Consider the following 16,016-nt stretch of genomic DNA (forward strand, 5'->3'; position numbering starts at 1 on the left):
TTATTTTTATTAAAATTTGTATCCGTCAAGTCAAACGAATACACATGTTTTTAGAACGAGGGAGTAATTATTTTGAAAGATTGTTGAAACTTTGTGAAAAGAAACAAACCCTAAAAAGAAAAAGAAAAAAAAGAGAGGGTAAATATAGGTATTCAGATGAAAGAAGTAGAATCAATTGGACATGGATTTGATTTGATATTGTTTGGGCTTGGGCTTAGCTATCATATTTAATATCCAATATATGACTGACCCAATGGGCTCAAAGTTAAATTATTCGGATTATAAAAATCTTTGCTACTGATTTGCAAAGTGAGGGAGTGCTACGAAGTTTGTGGTTTTAATCCAATCTTTATTTTCGACCGAAGAAACAAGGATTCAACTTCCACCACCGGAGAACCGCCGCCGGAGAATATTTCGCCTTTCAGCACCGGATCGCGGCCGTTGATTGATCACGCGGACAGCTCATGAAAGTCACCGTCGTCTCCGGAGAAGAAATTCCACCTTTCTTCGTTGCCGGAGGCGACGACTCTGAGAGACGCCGCGGCGCTCCTCCTGCGGCTCTTCCCGCCGCCGCCGCCGTCATTTAAAAAATAAAAAAATCGCTCCGATTAGTGATTAATTGGATCATATCATCTTCCATCCATCTCTGTAGAAATACTGTGCGTATAATTAAATTAATAGTGAAGAATTAATTAGCACGCTAATAAATAAATAAAATCTATTTTAATGTTTTTTCACTTTCCCTTTGCTGGAACGCAAAGAGGTGTGGCGTCGACCTACAGACAACAATGTCTTCTCTGCACGAACGTAAGTAAATTGCTGTTGAGCTTTAGAGGATCGGATATCACTCTCCTTCCCTCCTTCCTACCATCTCCATTTCTGTTGGTTTGTCAATTGCCATGGCTAATCAAGGCAGCAATTTCTCGCCAAGTTGCGATGTTGCCATCTCACTACAGATTTTATATTTGTCCTCCTGCTCGCCATTGTTCCTGCACTGCGCGCCAGATCCAGATTTGGATGGATTATTCTCGTTTTTTGGGTATGACAACCTGACCTAATCAGGTAATAGAACCTTTCAACTCTGAAGCTGTTGGATAATTGAGATCGTAATCTTCTCTGCTCATCAGTAATGAATAATGATCCACTCGACTCTGATGAAGGAAGAATTTCTCTGGAATTTATTTATTATTTATTTTTTTTGTGAATTTGTTGGTGTGCTGTTTTATCCTTTTCCAAAATGGCATTTACCAATTCATGTATCTATTTCTATATATAAGCAATCTTCTTGTTGGCATGATCAATGATGGAATAGCTATATTTAAATCTTCTTAGTTACAGTACACTATTCGATCAATGATTTTTATATGATTGATTATATAGAATGAACACTATCATTCTCTCCATATATACTACCTATGGCTTGATGCTTGATGCAGCAACCCGGCGCCAGAGCAAAAAAGGCGATGGGATCGGGCGTTTGGTTCAAGAATATCCTAAGACGAAATAGATCGAAGGAGCGCAAGCGCAAACAAGCTGAGGTAACTACCATATGTATTTTCATCAGAGATTGAAGCATATATGTATTTGTGTAATCTTGCAAAGAGTTCATCCTTCTTCCAAGAAATCGAATGGTTCGAAGAGCAAGCACACATCCGCCAAAGAGGACGACAACCTGCTCAATGGAGGTTCAAAAAAGAATTCCAAACGCAAGCAGATGACAGAAGATGCTGCTGCTATTAGAATCCAGTCTGCCTTCCGAGCACACAAGGTAGTCATCACACGGCATCCCTCAGTATCATTCACATGTTTCGCCATTCTTCAAATTCTTTTAACTGCTTTTGTTACAGGCGAGGAAGGCGTTGCAACGCCTGAGGGGAATCGTGAGATTCCGTGGAGTAATAGAAGGAGGCCATTATATGAAGAGCCAATCAGCCTCAGCACTGAACCAAATCCATTTTTGGAGCAGGATACAGGCGGAGATCAAAGCTCGATGGCTTGGCATGGTCGCTGAAAGCCAGACGAGGCAGAAGAGGCTCGAAAACCAGCTGAAACTTGAAGCTAAGCTCCATGAATTAGAGGTACTGAATTCTACAAGCATTGTCTCTACTTGGATTTTGCTCTGTCGAATCTTTATCTTTCTGTAATCGCATCGCCTATGGATGGCTGACCAGGTAGAATGGAGTGGCGGCCCTGAGACAATGGAAGAGATTCTCAGCAGGATACAACAAAGAGAGGAAGCTGCAGCAAAACGGGAGCGAGCCATGGCTTATGCATTTTCCCACCAGGTATCTTGGTTTATCGACAACTTTTCTTCTTATGTTGTGGGCGTATACTGATACTCATATATGAATGTACCCTGCAGTGGAGAGCAAATACAAATAACTACTTTGGACAGGCTTACTACGACCTTAGCAAAGAAGGCTGGGGCTGGAGCTGGAAAGAGAGATGGATAGCTGCACGTCCATGGGAGAATCGGTACCAACCGAGGACTTCCCTTGTCAAGAAAAGCGAAACTAGTCAAAAAACAAACACGGTTATTAAAGCAATGGGTTCCATTAAGCCACTTCTGTCTAATGGAAAAGCCTCACACGGAGGAAAATCGTCCCAAGTCTCCCATTCCCATGAACCTGCTGCATGAGTTGTCAGTCGATGCAGACAAGGAATAGCTCGAGGATAATGGCGCATTTGCGACATGTTCTGCAAGAAGAAACACAGCACAATGCTATAAACGGATTCAATAGTGTAGCTATTTTACCGAATCGTGAATAAGTTATGATCTTGTGAGTCCTCAACGGTTTGAGGGGAGTATTATTACTTGTACACAGCTTTGAGCGTGTGACATGGTAAGGAAGAAGAAACTGCTGAAGATGGGAACTTCTGCAATGAGTTGCTTCTGTGATTAGTTTGCTATCATTTGTTATTGCCACACTGTATTTTCAATTCGACAGTCTATGCATTTGAAAGAAAACCAGTTTTCACATTCAAGCAATTGTCGGTGCTATTCCCCTCTCACGTATAAACATAAGCATTCAGACAGCTTGTAGAAAAAAAAAAAAGCAATGCAATATATACAGAATTTCGGTTACTGACCACCTGGGAATGAATGTTTCAGTGTAATGGCAAATGCAAAATAGAGACAAACCTCAACTTCCAAAGTATTCTTCAGCGACATAAAATTTCAGGCCAACAGCCTGCAATCACCAGTTAGATTTTTTCAGCCGCTAAACAAATCTTAATCTACCGAATATATAGTATTCAGGCAATAAATCAAGTAGAGTTGCAAAGGTATCATATAGTCTGACTTTCCATGTGTATATTTCAGTGTATGATCCGAACTCAAAACATTGTACATGCTTAAATCACATGATTCATCATTTTGCAATGGTTCCAAATTCGGCAATGAGGTGAAAATATCAAATCCCATGCAAGGATGAGAAAGAGGGGTCGAGTAGCAAGGGTAATGCATAAATTTGCTCAAGATAGCATGGCATAGTTTTTCATGGACCTGGGCAAATTTGATATCCGCATCACTGTGATCGTTAGGTCTTCCAGCAGCATCACCAACATAAAAGGATCTACATAAAACACATCGTTAGTCTGCTCGCTTTCAGTTTCTTAACAGTTTCAAAATTTTATGTAAGAAGGAAGCAGGCCAATTAAAAGTCCAAAAACTGAAGCAAAGACTGGGAAAAGAGCAAGAGGAACTGAGAAGTAACTGATCCAAGTCAATTGGTAGGCCTGAATTGAACTCCTTCTCCATAATTCTCCACATCCCAGGTTTAGGCTTGCGGAATGGATCCTCAGGTTGACCTGAACTCAGTCCACAAGCAATAAAAACCTGCATATGAATAATAGCATGTAAACATCAATTTATTTCTTCACTTAGACCAAGATAATGTTTCATCACTGCCGACATGAAATTTAGTCACAATCAACTCTTTGGTACTTATTTTCCTGTCGGATTTTCCCCAGTTACAAATTTTAGAAACAGCACTGTACAATTTGGGCAAAGGAACTGAGTTTACCCCTAGAGGATTCAATGATCATTTGCAATTGATTTAGAATATTTCATTTATTATAATTATTTTGTCTCTGATGGAATGTGCACTACAAACCTGAATGGGAACCTTCACAAGTTTAATGAACCCTTCAAGACGTCCAATTTTCGAATCCACAGCAGATTGTCTTTTATTCTTCCAGCGTTCAATATTGGACTCATTGGTGAAAATAACCTACATTTAAATCAGAGTTGATCAAACTTAAACATCCCATGGTTCAAACTTCAATATTATGGCATTAATCAACAGCTAGTGGTGAGATGCAAACCAGTTTGTAACCATCATTATAAAGACTCTGGAGCTTGTCTGGTATTGAGGGGTACATAAGGGACCAAGCATCAGCACCAATTCTGAAGATTAAGAAACAGAAAAGAAAAAAAATGTAATTAATTACCATTGAATTTTTCAAGTCAGATATACAATGAAAGGGCACCCAAAGAAAGAATGCACGTCATACAGTACCATTATTGTCCGCCTACGTAACAGCCAGCACTCAAAATTGGAGAAAGAGGAAGAGAATAAAAAGGCTTCTAATTAGATATAGGTTGAAGGATTGCCTATAAAGATATTTCTTTCAGGAGAGTGCCAAAGAAAGCTCTGTTAGTGATTTCATAGATCAATATGCTCAGTTTAACCATTGCCTTATGTAGTACATTTGTGAGACTAAGCAAAGACCCTATACCCTAAGCAAGACATCCAAACAACTATTCATCAACAAATTTTAGTCGTTTCAATAATCACTTGTTATTTTAGTATTCAATTATGGGTTGAATCTTCGAAAAGTGTCTCAAGCACATGAAGTCATACCTTTTCACAGATGTCTTCGCCAGACACCCATCAAAATCAAAGGCTGCAATCTTTCTAGAATCATGAAGACCATCATCCTAAGAAAGTAGAAATTCAAAAAGATTGAGCTGATAGTCTGTTGTAATACAAGAGCCTAAATATGAAGCTCCTTAATATGTTGCATGCAAGACTAATGCGAAAATCATAAATGATAGGGAATATGAAGTAGATAAGAATAAATGGCAGCAGATGAATTGAAAAGCTAGGGAATTAAAAGACATACTGATAACCGGTAACTATACAAGTTGATGAAACCAGAAAAAATATGCTTATGGAGGAAATCCTCACCCGTTCAAGAAATATAATTGTCTGAAATGCCTTCCACTTGGGCGTCAATACAGCACCCTAAAATCCAGATATAGTAACATCAACACTTCTTCAAAGATTGCTCCATTAGCCAAATAAACATAAAGGAAATGCTTCAAAAAAATAAATACATAAATAAAATTGCACAAGTCGGACAACTCATGGTCCAAAAGACACTGTAACAAATGACCATAAGCTTGAAAAATATAAAAATATCATAATACACCTATGATTTAACATCATAATAATACAGAAAGAATTTTGCTGCTCAAGGAATTGCAATATTCAAACCTTATAATTTTCTTTGATATCAGATGCAGAGATGGTCATCTCCAGCTCCAGGTTCCCTCCTTCCCCAGAAGCTGACAGCTAAGTGAAACATCGCCTCAACATAATCAGTGAATGATATCTTCCCTCCTCGAATTCAACTTCATTTTAAATATATTTGCAATTAAAGTGTACCGCATAGCACGACTAATCAACCCGCAGCCAATTGTCAAAAAAACAATAAATAGAATAAAAGAAAATAAAACTCTTACAATGACCCCACATGTAATGAGGCCAAAAGAGCATACCAGTGATAAATCTGAAATAACAACTAATATCATAGCAGAGGAAATCTGAATTGCATATTCATGCTTTTAATCAATGAAAAGCTTTTCAACTGATATCATAACTATACCGACAACATTATTACAATTTACATGGCAGGTGGAATTGACAAAAATGTACCTTCTGTCTCTTCATATTTCGTTGCTCCGAGTCATTATCCTCCTCTTCATCAGCTTTATGAACCTGTCATGTGAGTGTGTGCGTGTGTGTAACAATCATTAGGCTTTGAAATGATGATTTAAGACAAAATCAAATTCAACCACCTTCATCTTTATAGATGGCAATAACATCCATTCAAATGATACATTTATTTTTCCTCACTAGGATTAAAACGTACAAGACAAGAATTCCATTAGAAAAAATTGTATCATTAATCAATGAATGCACAACAAAGAATCAGGCAATGATGATCCAGTTCATATCTACAAATCCTTCAGACCAAAAGAAAATTGAGTCAAGAACAATTTAAATCTTATATACTGATGCAGAAGTCAGGGCTTTATGTTTGAATGCTTTTCCAACTTCTATTTTGGTGATAATATACCTTCTTTGAGGTCCCTTCCGTCAATAGCTTCTTCACAGACTCCTGATCACTGCTCTGAATTTACAAACCAAAAAATTATCATCTTCATCAATTCATCATCATCATCATCATCATCATAATAATAAAGTAGATATTTCTTGGGCGAATTTCAAACTAACTACACAAGGCGAAAATTGACCACGGAAATTTTCCTGCAAGTCTTCCATGGCATGCGTCTGGCCAAAGGACAGTGCATGAATTTTAGATTCAAATACCCTTCCCATTATAACCACTCAAGTGAATTGAAGGCCGAAACAAATAAGTTTCAGATGAAGTTTAAGCACCTACTTCAAAAAAGAAAAAAAATGGAAAAATTGTAAAGTTTAACCTTGAGTGAGGAAAATCCTGCAACGGACTCGAGGGATGTTGCTGATTCGGAATCAGTAAAAGGGAAGCAGTTCAAGTGATGCCATTTCGTCATGTCGAATCCTCTGGGATCTTTGCTCACCAAACCCAACCTCAGCGAGCTCGAAGCAATGGCTTTGGAGCATTTCTTACACGAAGAACGGCCCGATTTCGCGTACTCCGCCACAATTTTCGCCGACGACGACATTGAGCACGACGGCGCTAGGGTTACCTGGAAGAAACTGCGACGGATAGGGATTAAAATGCTAGTATTGAATCTGGAAATCACTTTGAAGTCACATGTGAGATTTAACATGAGCCGTATCAATCTGATTTCGCCTCCCTAATCAATCCCTAAAATCTCTCCCGCATTCATTAGGGTTTATGCAACATATATTTCCCGCCATTACAACCAGCTTCGATGGTCTCATGAAAACACGACTTTACTTCGAAAGCAGTTGTCGCTATTCACCCAATTTTATTTATTTATTTAATAAAAGGGGAAATTAAATTAAGAACGCCATAGCTTGGTCCGACTATATAAAGCGAATCATTTCTGACGCCCGTCCTCGAGAAGCGGAAAGGGACCGACCGATAGGCGCGTTTCCATCGTCTTCTTGCGGCGGAAGCTTCACTACTGAAATGGCAGGAATTAGCCAGGACTGGGAGCCGGTGGTGATCCGAAAGAAGGCGCCTACGGCCGCCGCTCGGAAGGATGAAAAAGCTGTCAACGCAGCCCGCCGCGTCGGAGCTGAGATCGAAACTGTTAAAAAGTGTGCGTCTCTGTGTTTATCATTCTAATGATTTCTTTAGTTATGTATGCATGAGCTATATTATTCATCTTTTGTTATAACTCCTATTTCTGCACCGATTTATTGTTCTCTAGGGATTTACCGTGCGATACGCTCGATGAATGTACGGATAACGTAATTTTGAAATCGATTGCCCCTCTCCATGAATTCTTATTGAATGTTTGATGTGTCTGATTTGAATTTTCCGTTGTTATGTAGTAGGGGTTTTGCCTAAGGTTTTTATTGATTTCAGGTGTTCTCGTCGTGGTAATGGATATTCATTGAGAATGAGTTGTCTATGAAGTCGGTGCTTGAAATGTAGGTTTTGGTCTTTGTGGTTTTACCTTTCACGTTAGCCAGGAAAAAGGGCAGATTCTAGGTCTCATGAAATGTAGTCTAAATGTATCTGGAAATGTGATTTTGTAAGATATATGTAGAAAATCTGCTAGGGTACAAACGTTTGGGAATAAAATTCTTGATTGAATGCTGCTGAAGCTAAACTGCGCGATAAAGCTTTCGTTGCAGTTATATTCCCCTGCCTTCTCCGGTTGCCTGTGGTGGTATGACTTTGGATTTTGGATTTTGATCTTGATTTACAACTTTATTGCAATGCTCAGAGATTTTTGTGTTTCAATTCCTCTTATATCATTATTGAGATAGGAACGGTCTCTCCAACTCTCAGGATTTCATACTCAGGATGCATCACTATTTTAGTTCTCACCTGATACATTTCATTTTTCTGATTAATAATATGATGAGATTTGCTGCAGTTAATGCTGGATCAAACAAGGCTGCTTCAAGTGGAACCTCGCTAAACACCAAGAAGCTTGATGAAGACACAGAAAATCTAGCGCGTAAGTTAATATATTTGTTGCATTATTTCTTTGCAAATTCAACTTCATGGCAATTTTTCAAAAAAGTGGTTTAATTTGTTCTTTGGCAGTTAGAATTTCCAGAAAACAGAAAACAGTAGTATTTCATCCTTTTGGATAATTATATTTCAATCTTTCATTATTCCAGTGTCTGTGAAACTGTAAATATAACTGTACATATTCCCAAAACTATATAACTTTGTAGGGAGCATCTTATTATTGTTGTTCTCATGTATTTGTGGTGGATGTCAAAATAATTCATCATTAACTGCAAAGTTAGTTTGCAGTTACTGCCTGTTGATACAATGTGATTGAGGTATGCATCCTCTAATACTAGGATATCAAAAAATTAACAGCTAATGTGAATATGCTTGATTGAAATATGTTTTTGTTCTTGATGCCAGGGTAGTTTCATTATTAAAAATAATTCTGTGATAATGTTTCCATGGAATTACAGATGAAAAGGTTCCAACGGAGTTAAAGAAAGCTATCATGAAAGCTAGAATGGATAAGAAACTCACACAATCTCAACTTGCTCAGGTCTGTTTGCACAGACTTTCTCAGATGCATTGTCTTGCAACTTGTTTCATAGCCGGGCTGGGTATTATGATCTTACACTTGTTAATTTTGTGTTTTGCAGATAATAAATGAGAAACCCCAAGTAATCCAGGAATATGAATCAGGAAAAGCGATTCCTAATCAGCAGATCATTGCTAAACTGGAGAGAGCACTTGGCGCAAAGCTGCGAGGAAAGAAATAAAGCAATTGAAGGTACTAAAGATGCTGGAAGGTTCCTTCATTGCACTTTGGGCTCAAATAGCTATTGCACACATATAACTTCACATTTTCTACCTTTCTTTCGGCCACCAGAACATTCCGGATATAGTTTTGGATCTAAATATGGAAAACATGGTCACTTTGGTGCTTTAGCTTTCATAGATAAGATAGTGAGTGGCATTCCCTTATTTGGCAAAAGTTATGTGTTATTAATGGCTATTATATATTGTGTTTGGTCTTTGATGGTGGTAAAGAATTTTCTTCACATCTTCCAACATGGGACTTGGTTTGTACCCCAATAATCCTCCCTTCAAACCAAGTCTCCGGTCGGGACCAACCAACACTAGGTTAACTCAACACTATGATATTGTCCGTTTTGAGCTGAGTCTGCACAGATTTGTTTTTGGATTTCCTCCAAAAGGCCACATACTAGTAAAGTTCAGTTGAAACTTATAAGATGTGGAATTTTTTTCACATCTTCTAATATGGGACTTGAATTTGCACCCTTGATGTTTCTTTTTCTAATATTTGGTTAGTTTATTACCACTAATCATGTTCCAAGTGAAAATACATAACCTCAAGATGATCTTCGTACAAAGTTCTATGATAAATGAGGCACTATCCGAGCAACAAAGACAAGAATCACAAAACTGGAGTCAGGAGTGGTTTGTTGGAGAAGTATGCTTCAAGGTTCCCAACAACAAGGTCGGCCATGGCTTTCCGGGTTTCGGAAGTGTTTGCACCCACATGGGGTGAGAGGACTACATTGTCGAGCTTGGAGAGCAGATCGGGCACTTCAGGCTCATGCTCCAAAACATCTAGCCCGGCTCCTCCTAGTCGTCTCTCAGCAAGAGCTGAAACCAGTTCTGATTCATCAATTTGGGAACCTCTTGCAATGTTGACGATGATTCCATCCTCTCCTAAAGCATCGATCACCTCTCGGTTGACAATGTGGTGAGTTTCTTGTGTTAATGCGGATGCCACAATGAGGATTTGAGAGTTTGAGGCTAAGTCAATTACAGAGGAGCAATACTTATACCGCAAGTTCGGCTTCGGCTGCCGTGAGTGGTAACTGATTGAACAGCCAAAAGCTTCAGCTCTTCTAGCAATGGCTGACCCGATCCTGCCTAATCCAATTATGCCGACTGATTTGCCACTGAACTGGAGAAGCATCAATGGAACTTCATCAGATGGAAGATGGAAGCAACAATTAGTTTTAGGAATACCGAAATATACCTTGGCAGTCAAGTTAAAGTCGGCGTTCGTCCACTCACCTCTCCTCACAAACGTATCAGCCCCGCAGATTCGGCGCATGGTGGCCAGCGCCAGCAGAATCGCCAGATCCGCGACGTCGTCGGTCATGGCGTGCGGAGTGTAAGTCACACGTATACCATTCTCTCTGCACTTGTTTAAATCCGTCTTGTCCAGTCCTGAACTGTGGCTTGAGACTATCTCCAGGTGCGGTAGCGCGTCGATGAGGTCGGAATCCGCCCCTCGCACGCCGTCCGCCACCACTGCCTTGATTGACGCGGCGTGCTCCGCGAGGAATTCGCGGCGGAGATCTGGCGGTACTTGCCAGTACTTGAAGAGAAGGAATCGTTTGGAAATCTCCTCCTGAAGGTACGTCGACAGCGGCCGCATTTGCAGAACGCCGATTGTAAGTTCGCCGGCCATCATCACATTCTAAAAAAGAAAAAATAAAAAGAATAGAGGTCACAGAGGAGGAACAACAACAACGAGTAGCGAGTCTAGTGACTTCGGCAGACGGTTCGAACCGTCCGGTTCAAAACAATTAGTTTCAGTTTATTAATCGAAATTTTTATGAGAATTTATTTCCATTGGAAATTCCAATGAAAAAAGATAAAAAACGATTTTGAGCCGGCGGTTCACGGTTTCAATGAAACTGGATCGAACCAGGTTTAAAGTATATATAGGAAAAAATTAATTTTGGTCTAATATAATTAAAATACTAACTCCCTTCCATAACAAAGTATTTATTTTTTTATTTTAATTTGTCTCATAACAATAAAGTATTTATTTTTTTAGTAACGGTAATATCTACCGAACATTACAAATACCTTTGTAATTTACAATATATTTTTAAAAATTATGTAAAAAAAAAACAAATGAATATTTAGTTTTGAGGACAAAGAAAGTATATCAATCTCAATATAAAAAATTCATTGATTTTTATTTCATTAAAAATAATTTTAATTTGATTTTATTATAAATAATTTTAATTAATTTTAATTCTGCCGTTAAAAAAACTAACAAAATGATTAGCTAATCTGACACTGGACCTCCAAAAAAACTAACGGAAATGGCTAGCTAGTCTGACACTGGACTTACACTGGACCTGAAAACTCCACGGCCCATCAATGTACGCCCTAATTTTCGTTGTGTCCGAGTCCATTTTCGTTAATTTTGTTTTAAAGTTGGAATAGAACTTATTAAAATTATTTATAATTAGACAAAAATAATTTATAATAAATGATAGGATTTTTTGATAAATTTTCTAATACTCTCAAACACGTATCAAAACCTAACGTTGCTAAAACGTCGGACAGTGGCATTTGTTTGATCGATTTTTCCCTTCTCCAGGAGCCTCTGCTGCTAGATTTGAAGATCCTGATCCGTATTGTAAGAACCCACAAACTTGAATGTGACATTAGTTAGATTTAATCTCTTCTGCCTGAAATTGTTATGCGTTTTGGTTTCAGAAACGAAGAAGGAAATGGATCCCGATTCAGTGAAATCCACGCTTTCAAATTTAGCTTTTGGGAATGTGATGGCTGCTGCAGCCCGCGACTATCAAAAGGTTTTTATTTTTCACATTAATTCTTAAAAGTGTTGGTAGCTTAGATGTTTTTACTGTTATTGCACGGATTTAAATAATAATAATAATAATACGAGTAATATTTTTGAATGATTGTGGGAGTCAAATGGATGGTTTGCATTAGCAGTTTGTTAATTATTTTGAATACTGTTAGCTTATATAAATTCAAATCTGTTCGCGTTTAAGTGTATGGTTTAGTCAGTATCCTATGTGTGATAGCGTTGTATTAAGGTTGAAAAATTGAGTTCAAATTATGGATTGCATTTATATAGATGAACAAATTCTTTCAAATGTTTATGCCTGCACAATTGAGTATAGTGTTGCAGGTCCATTTTTTCCTTATCAAAACAGTGTAGAGATTCACTCCATCACACAACTTAGTCTTATGGCTTGTGTAGAGGAATTAAGTAATAAAACCACACAATGAACACATTAGTGTGTTTGTTTGTGGGTTTGAGTTTTTGGGTTTGAATTTTTGAATAGTAAAAAGTTGAATTTGAATAGTTGTTTGATGTGATATAAATATATGTTGATTTGAAGTTTTGAATGTAAAATAATTTTGTAGTATAATATAAAAAATGAAAAGTAATTGTTTGATGTGATATCTTTGGTGGGAAAAAAAATTTGGATAGTAAAGATCTGGATTAAAATCCTCAAAAGAACACAATCTAAGGAAACTTGAGAGTTGTATTACAATCCAAGAGCTTACAAGTCTGCTTGGTTGAGCTACAAATGAACCTACCACTGATTTTACAAGTGCACCTCCTCTAGCAAGCCAATGAGTACTCTCATCCAACCATCTCCCCGCATACTTGTCAAGCCTTGGCCTTTCACACTTTCATTTTTTCTTGAATTGCCATAGGTCATTTTTCTTTTCCCACATGGCCTCATTATCCAACAGACCTTATTAGGGACCAAGATACTCAATCCGTTGGTTTTACCTTGTTTCCCATTATTAGCTAAGATCCTCAGCGTCTTTAGCATAGACACTTGTTCTTGTAGGTACCATGCCATGCAACTTGTCCAGGACAAGCCTTTTAATTCGTATGATGGGGGTATAGAAGACTTATGTGGAAGTCTAGGTGAATCGAGTGGATGCTTTCAAGCATACTTGGATCTCATGCAGTCTTATTATTGCAGGAACTGTTGGCTCAAGAGAACATGCAAGCATCAAGCTCTGTTAATCAAGAAGTCGATCTTGATGAATTAATGGATGTAAGTGGAGGATTAATCTCACTAGTAGCATTATCTCTGTAAAGTGGGTTTGTTTTAATAATATAAATATACATATATATTGCCCCAGGATCCTGAGCTGGAAAAATTGCACGCTGACAGGATTGCTGCTCTTAAGGTATATAATTAGGCTTAGTGCGCATGGATGTGGTCTTACCTTCTTGAAATAATTTTGTCATAGTTGTCCTTATAGAAAGACGCAGAGAAGAGACAAGTGATGAAAATGCAAGGTCATGGAGAGTACCGCGAGATAACTGAAGCTGACTTTTTGGGTGAAGTTACTGGCAGTGAAAAAGTCATTTGTCATTTCTATCATCGAGAGTTCTACCGTTGCAAGTGAGGACTCTATCCCTGTCCCCGTTGAAAAAAAATCTAATGTTTAAATCTATTTTAAGGTTTTTACTTCTTTTTTGAGATATAATTTTAAGAATACTTTCTTATCAAAATGTATATATTTTGGCAAAACAATCTTGCCTTGTATATCTGTTTTGCTGGATATCTGTAGGATTATGGATAAGCATTTGAAGGCTCTTGCTCCAAAACATTTTACCTCAAAATTCATCAAATTGGATGCTGAGGTCAGTTGCAGAAGATATACAGCTGAGCTATATATATATATATATATGGGAAAGTTATTGATTTTTGAGATGCTTAGATTGTAATATATAATTCTGCAGAATGCTCCTTTCTTTGTTACGAAGCTAGGAATAAAAACGTTGCCATGCGTCATACTTTTCAGGTTAGTCACTTTGTATGCCCATTTATGAAATTATCTATGATCAAAATTCCCTTTCACTGAGAATTTCATGGTAATGGTGCTCTCTAAGTCATGCATGATTTAGTTTATCCTGTGCTTCTTTGAGCACCACTGTATTGATCTTTAAGTTTCTTCTTATTAATTAGAATTTCATTTTCTCATCTACCATAACCTGCGTTCTTGCAGCCTAGGGTATCTTGTACTCCTTCCTCGTCATTAATTTATTATTGTATTAAAAAACAAAAAAAGAACAACCTGTGCTCTTGCAGCCATATAATCAGATGTACAACTGGTTTCCAATCAACACAAATTCTTGAATAGTAAATTTATGCTGTAATTAACCATCTGCAGTACCATTGAAGTAAGTGTTTTTCTTTGTGCATATGGAATCTTTGATCAACTTTATAGTGAGCAAAATGTTAATAATGGAGATAAGTAGATAACATAAATTCAACTCTCGTTTTGTGATACCATGTCATAACCTTTGGTTAAGCTTTCACCCCCAGAGCAAGAGTCACACTCAATAAGTGCATTCCTTATTAATTTTATTTTCTACTTTTGGTTAAATTTGAATTAGTGAGATTGTGATATTTGAACATAGTTGGATGATTACATAAATGTTTTTTCAAAAAGTTAAAAAAAAAAAAGTAAGAAAAAGAACACATTATTATTATTTTTTGATCCGGGAAAAAGAACACATTATTGAAATGTGATTGTTGTGCCAAAGGAGAAGTGATTGAGATTCCGAGAAATCTAATAGGTGTCAGCAGTTTCTTGCAGAGGTTTTGTTGAACAGTTTAATCATGTTTGAAATGTAGCCATATGACATGTTTGACGCAGAAATTGTCTATTTGTGTGGTATTTTGTTAGCTTTTGGCTCCTGATTCATACATTCATGTAATGATAGTCGATAGATTGCTTTAATACTCACATATGTGCCAAGATTTTCAAACAATGTCATCCTTTGTCCTTGTACTTGATACCATGTCATTTATAATAATAATAATAACTTTTTTTTTTTCAAGTTTTGTATATCCGAGATTTAAATTTTTATTTTTTATTTTTCCCCTTTTGTATTACTAGGAAAGGAGTTGCAACTGATAGGCTAGTCGGATTTCAAGACTTGGGAGGGAAAGATGATTTTGCCACAAGAACCCTTGAGACTTTCCTGTTGAAGAAAGGTAATGCTCTTTTTATAAAATGCTGTTTAGTGTTTACTTAAACTGCAGTTTCTAAGTTGTTATTTTTCCAGGAATAATCGATGAGAACAAACAAGATCAAGAGGAGGATGATTATCCTGAAGGTATTCGCAGGACAGTGAGAACATCTTCTAATCAAGATTCTGATTCTGACTGAAAACAAGAGTAATGACTTCAATCAATTCCATTGTGCGTCCGATTTCTTATCAGTTTCAGGAGAAACTCTCACTGATATAGTATTGGGGTAAATTTGCAAATTTCTGCCTCAGTGAGTGTAGAATTTATATGCATATCATGTATTAATATGGCATATCTCAGTTTTGTGAGACTGCTAAAATCATTAGATGATTGTGTAATCATAGCTTGTATACATACATGTGTTTTATAAACTCTGGCTGCTTGTCTTTTGATATAATTGGACGTACTCTCTCTGTCCCTTATCTATTTATTTTTTTATTTTTGCATTGGGTCTTAGGAATTGTAAGAGTATTTGTAATGTTAAAGTATGATATAAAAAAGTGATACATTTGTGTAATAATATTTGTAAATTGTGTAAAAGAAAATGGATACTGGACGAGGGAGTATTAAATTTGAACATGCTTAAGCAAGTAGAGGGAGTAACTAGATTTTTATGTGGTGATTGGGACAATAGTATGGTGTTATAAATTTTCAGGAAGAACCGAACAAAAAAAAAAAAATCTGAGGACCGGCCGGATTGAGTAAAAGCTAATTAATTCAAATTAAATACTTATTTTTTATTTTTTATATAATACTAAAAATTAATTTTACATTCAAAATATC

At 37.1% G+C, this 16,016-nt stretch overlaps 5 protein-coding genes across 13 annotated transcripts; 3 read left to right on the forward strand and 2 right to left on the reverse strand.

The window, feature by feature from the left end:
- The first annotated feature begins 320 nt into the window (after positions 1-320).
- LOC127240096 (protein IQ-DOMAIN 10) lies at positions 321-3,094 on the forward strand. 4 transcript variants are annotated; one of them, XM_051258562.1, is made up of 7 exons: positions 321-807; positions 957-1,062; positions 1,437-1,538; positions 1,622-1,768; positions 1,848-2,078; positions 2,172-2,285; positions 2,363-3,094. In XM_051258562.1, exons 3-7 carry the CDS (start codon positions 1,464-1,466, stop codon positions 2,636-2,638), a joined length of 843 nt encoding a protein of 280 aa, XP_051114519.1. In that variant the 5' UTR covers positions 321-807; positions 957-1,062; positions 1,437-1,463; the 3' UTR covers positions 2,639-3,094. The 4 variants fall into 4 exon arrangements, with proteins under 4 accessions (XP_051114519.1, XP_051114517.1, XP_051114518.1 ...); XM_051258560.1 differs by having other exon boundaries at positions 321-659; positions 762-807; positions 957-1,538; XM_051258561.1 differs by having other exon boundaries at positions 321-1,062.
- LOC127240094 (polynucleotide 3'-phosphatase ZDP) lies at positions 2,355-7,196 on the reverse strand. 5 transcript variants are annotated; one of them, XR_007836295.1, is made up of 13 exons: positions 6,734-7,196; positions 6,367-6,420; positions 5,943-6,005; positions 5,502-5,579; positions 5,193-5,249; positions 4,866-4,942; positions 4,327-4,408; positions 4,116-4,232; positions 3,717-3,838; positions 3,506-3,575; positions 3,143-3,191; positions 2,816-2,877; positions 2,355-2,697 (listed from the first exon to the last, which is right to left on the reverse strand). XR_007836295.1 is itself a non-coding variant. In XM_051258555.1 (12 exons), exons 1-11 carry the CDS (start codon positions 7,064-7,066, stop codon positions 3,144-3,146), a joined length of 1,101 nt encoding a protein of 366 aa, XP_051114512.1. In that variant the 5' UTR covers positions 7,067-7,196; the 3' UTR covers positions 2,355-2,877; position 3,143. The 5 variants fall into 5 exon arrangements, 3 of the variants coding, with proteins under 3 accessions (XP_051114512.1, XP_051114513.1, XP_051114509.1); XR_007836294.1 differs by having other exon boundaries at positions 2,816-3,191; XM_051258555.1 differs by having other exon boundaries at positions 2,355-2,877.
- Positions 7,197-7,291: 95 nt separating this feature from the next.
- On the forward strand, positions 7,292-9,455 carry LOC127240097 (multiprotein-bridging factor 1b). The gene is made up of 4 exons (XM_051258564.1): positions 7,292-7,525; positions 8,312-8,395; positions 8,871-8,953; positions 9,054-9,455. Exons 1-4 carry the CDS (start codon positions 7,393-7,395, stop codon positions 9,171-9,173), a joined length of 420 nt encoding a protein of 139 aa, XP_051114521.1. The 5' UTR covers positions 7,292-7,392; the 3' UTR covers positions 9,174-9,455.
- A 165-nt stretch (positions 9,456-9,620) lies between these two features.
- Positions 9,621-10,867, reverse strand: LOC127240095 (hydroxyphenylpyruvate reductase-like). 2 transcript variants are annotated; one of them, XM_051258558.1, is made up of 2 exons: positions 10,465-10,867; positions 9,621-10,371 (listed from the first exon to the last, which is right to left on the reverse strand). In XM_051258558.1, the coding sequence occupies exons 1-2, from the start codon at positions 10,865-10,867 to the stop codon at positions 9,833-9,835; spliced, it is 942 nt and encodes a 313-aa protein (XP_051114515.1). In that variant the 3' UTR covers positions 9,621-9,832. The 2 variants fall into 2 exon arrangements, with proteins under 2 accessions (XP_051114515.1, XP_051114514.1); XM_051258557.1 differs by having other exon boundaries at positions 9,628-10,351; positions 10,427-10,867.
- Positions 10,868-11,684: 817 nt separating this feature from the next.
- On the forward strand, positions 11,685-15,630 carry LOC127240067 (thioredoxin domain-containing protein PLP3B-like). Its single transcript, XM_051258508.1, has 9 exons — positions 11,685-11,830; positions 11,911-12,008; positions 13,167-13,241; positions 13,330-13,377; positions 13,453-13,595; positions 13,765-13,837; positions 13,937-13,998; positions 15,100-15,197; positions 15,269-15,630. Exons 2-9 carry the CDS (start codon positions 11,925-11,927, stop codon positions 15,370-15,372), a joined length of 687 nt encoding a protein of 228 aa, XP_051114465.1. The 5' UTR covers positions 11,685-11,830; positions 11,911-11,924; the 3' UTR covers positions 15,373-15,630.
- Positions 15,631-16,016: the final 386 nt, after the last annotated feature.

The sequence above is a fragment of the Andrographis paniculata genome, unplaced genomic scaffold (assembly GCF_009805555.1).
Source record: "Andrographis paniculata isolate CXL003 unplaced genomic scaffold, ASM980555v1 Contig79END, whole genome shotgun sequence".
NCBI lineage: Eukaryota > Viridiplantae > Streptophyta > Magnoliopsida > Lamiales > Acanthaceae > Andrographis > Andrographis paniculata.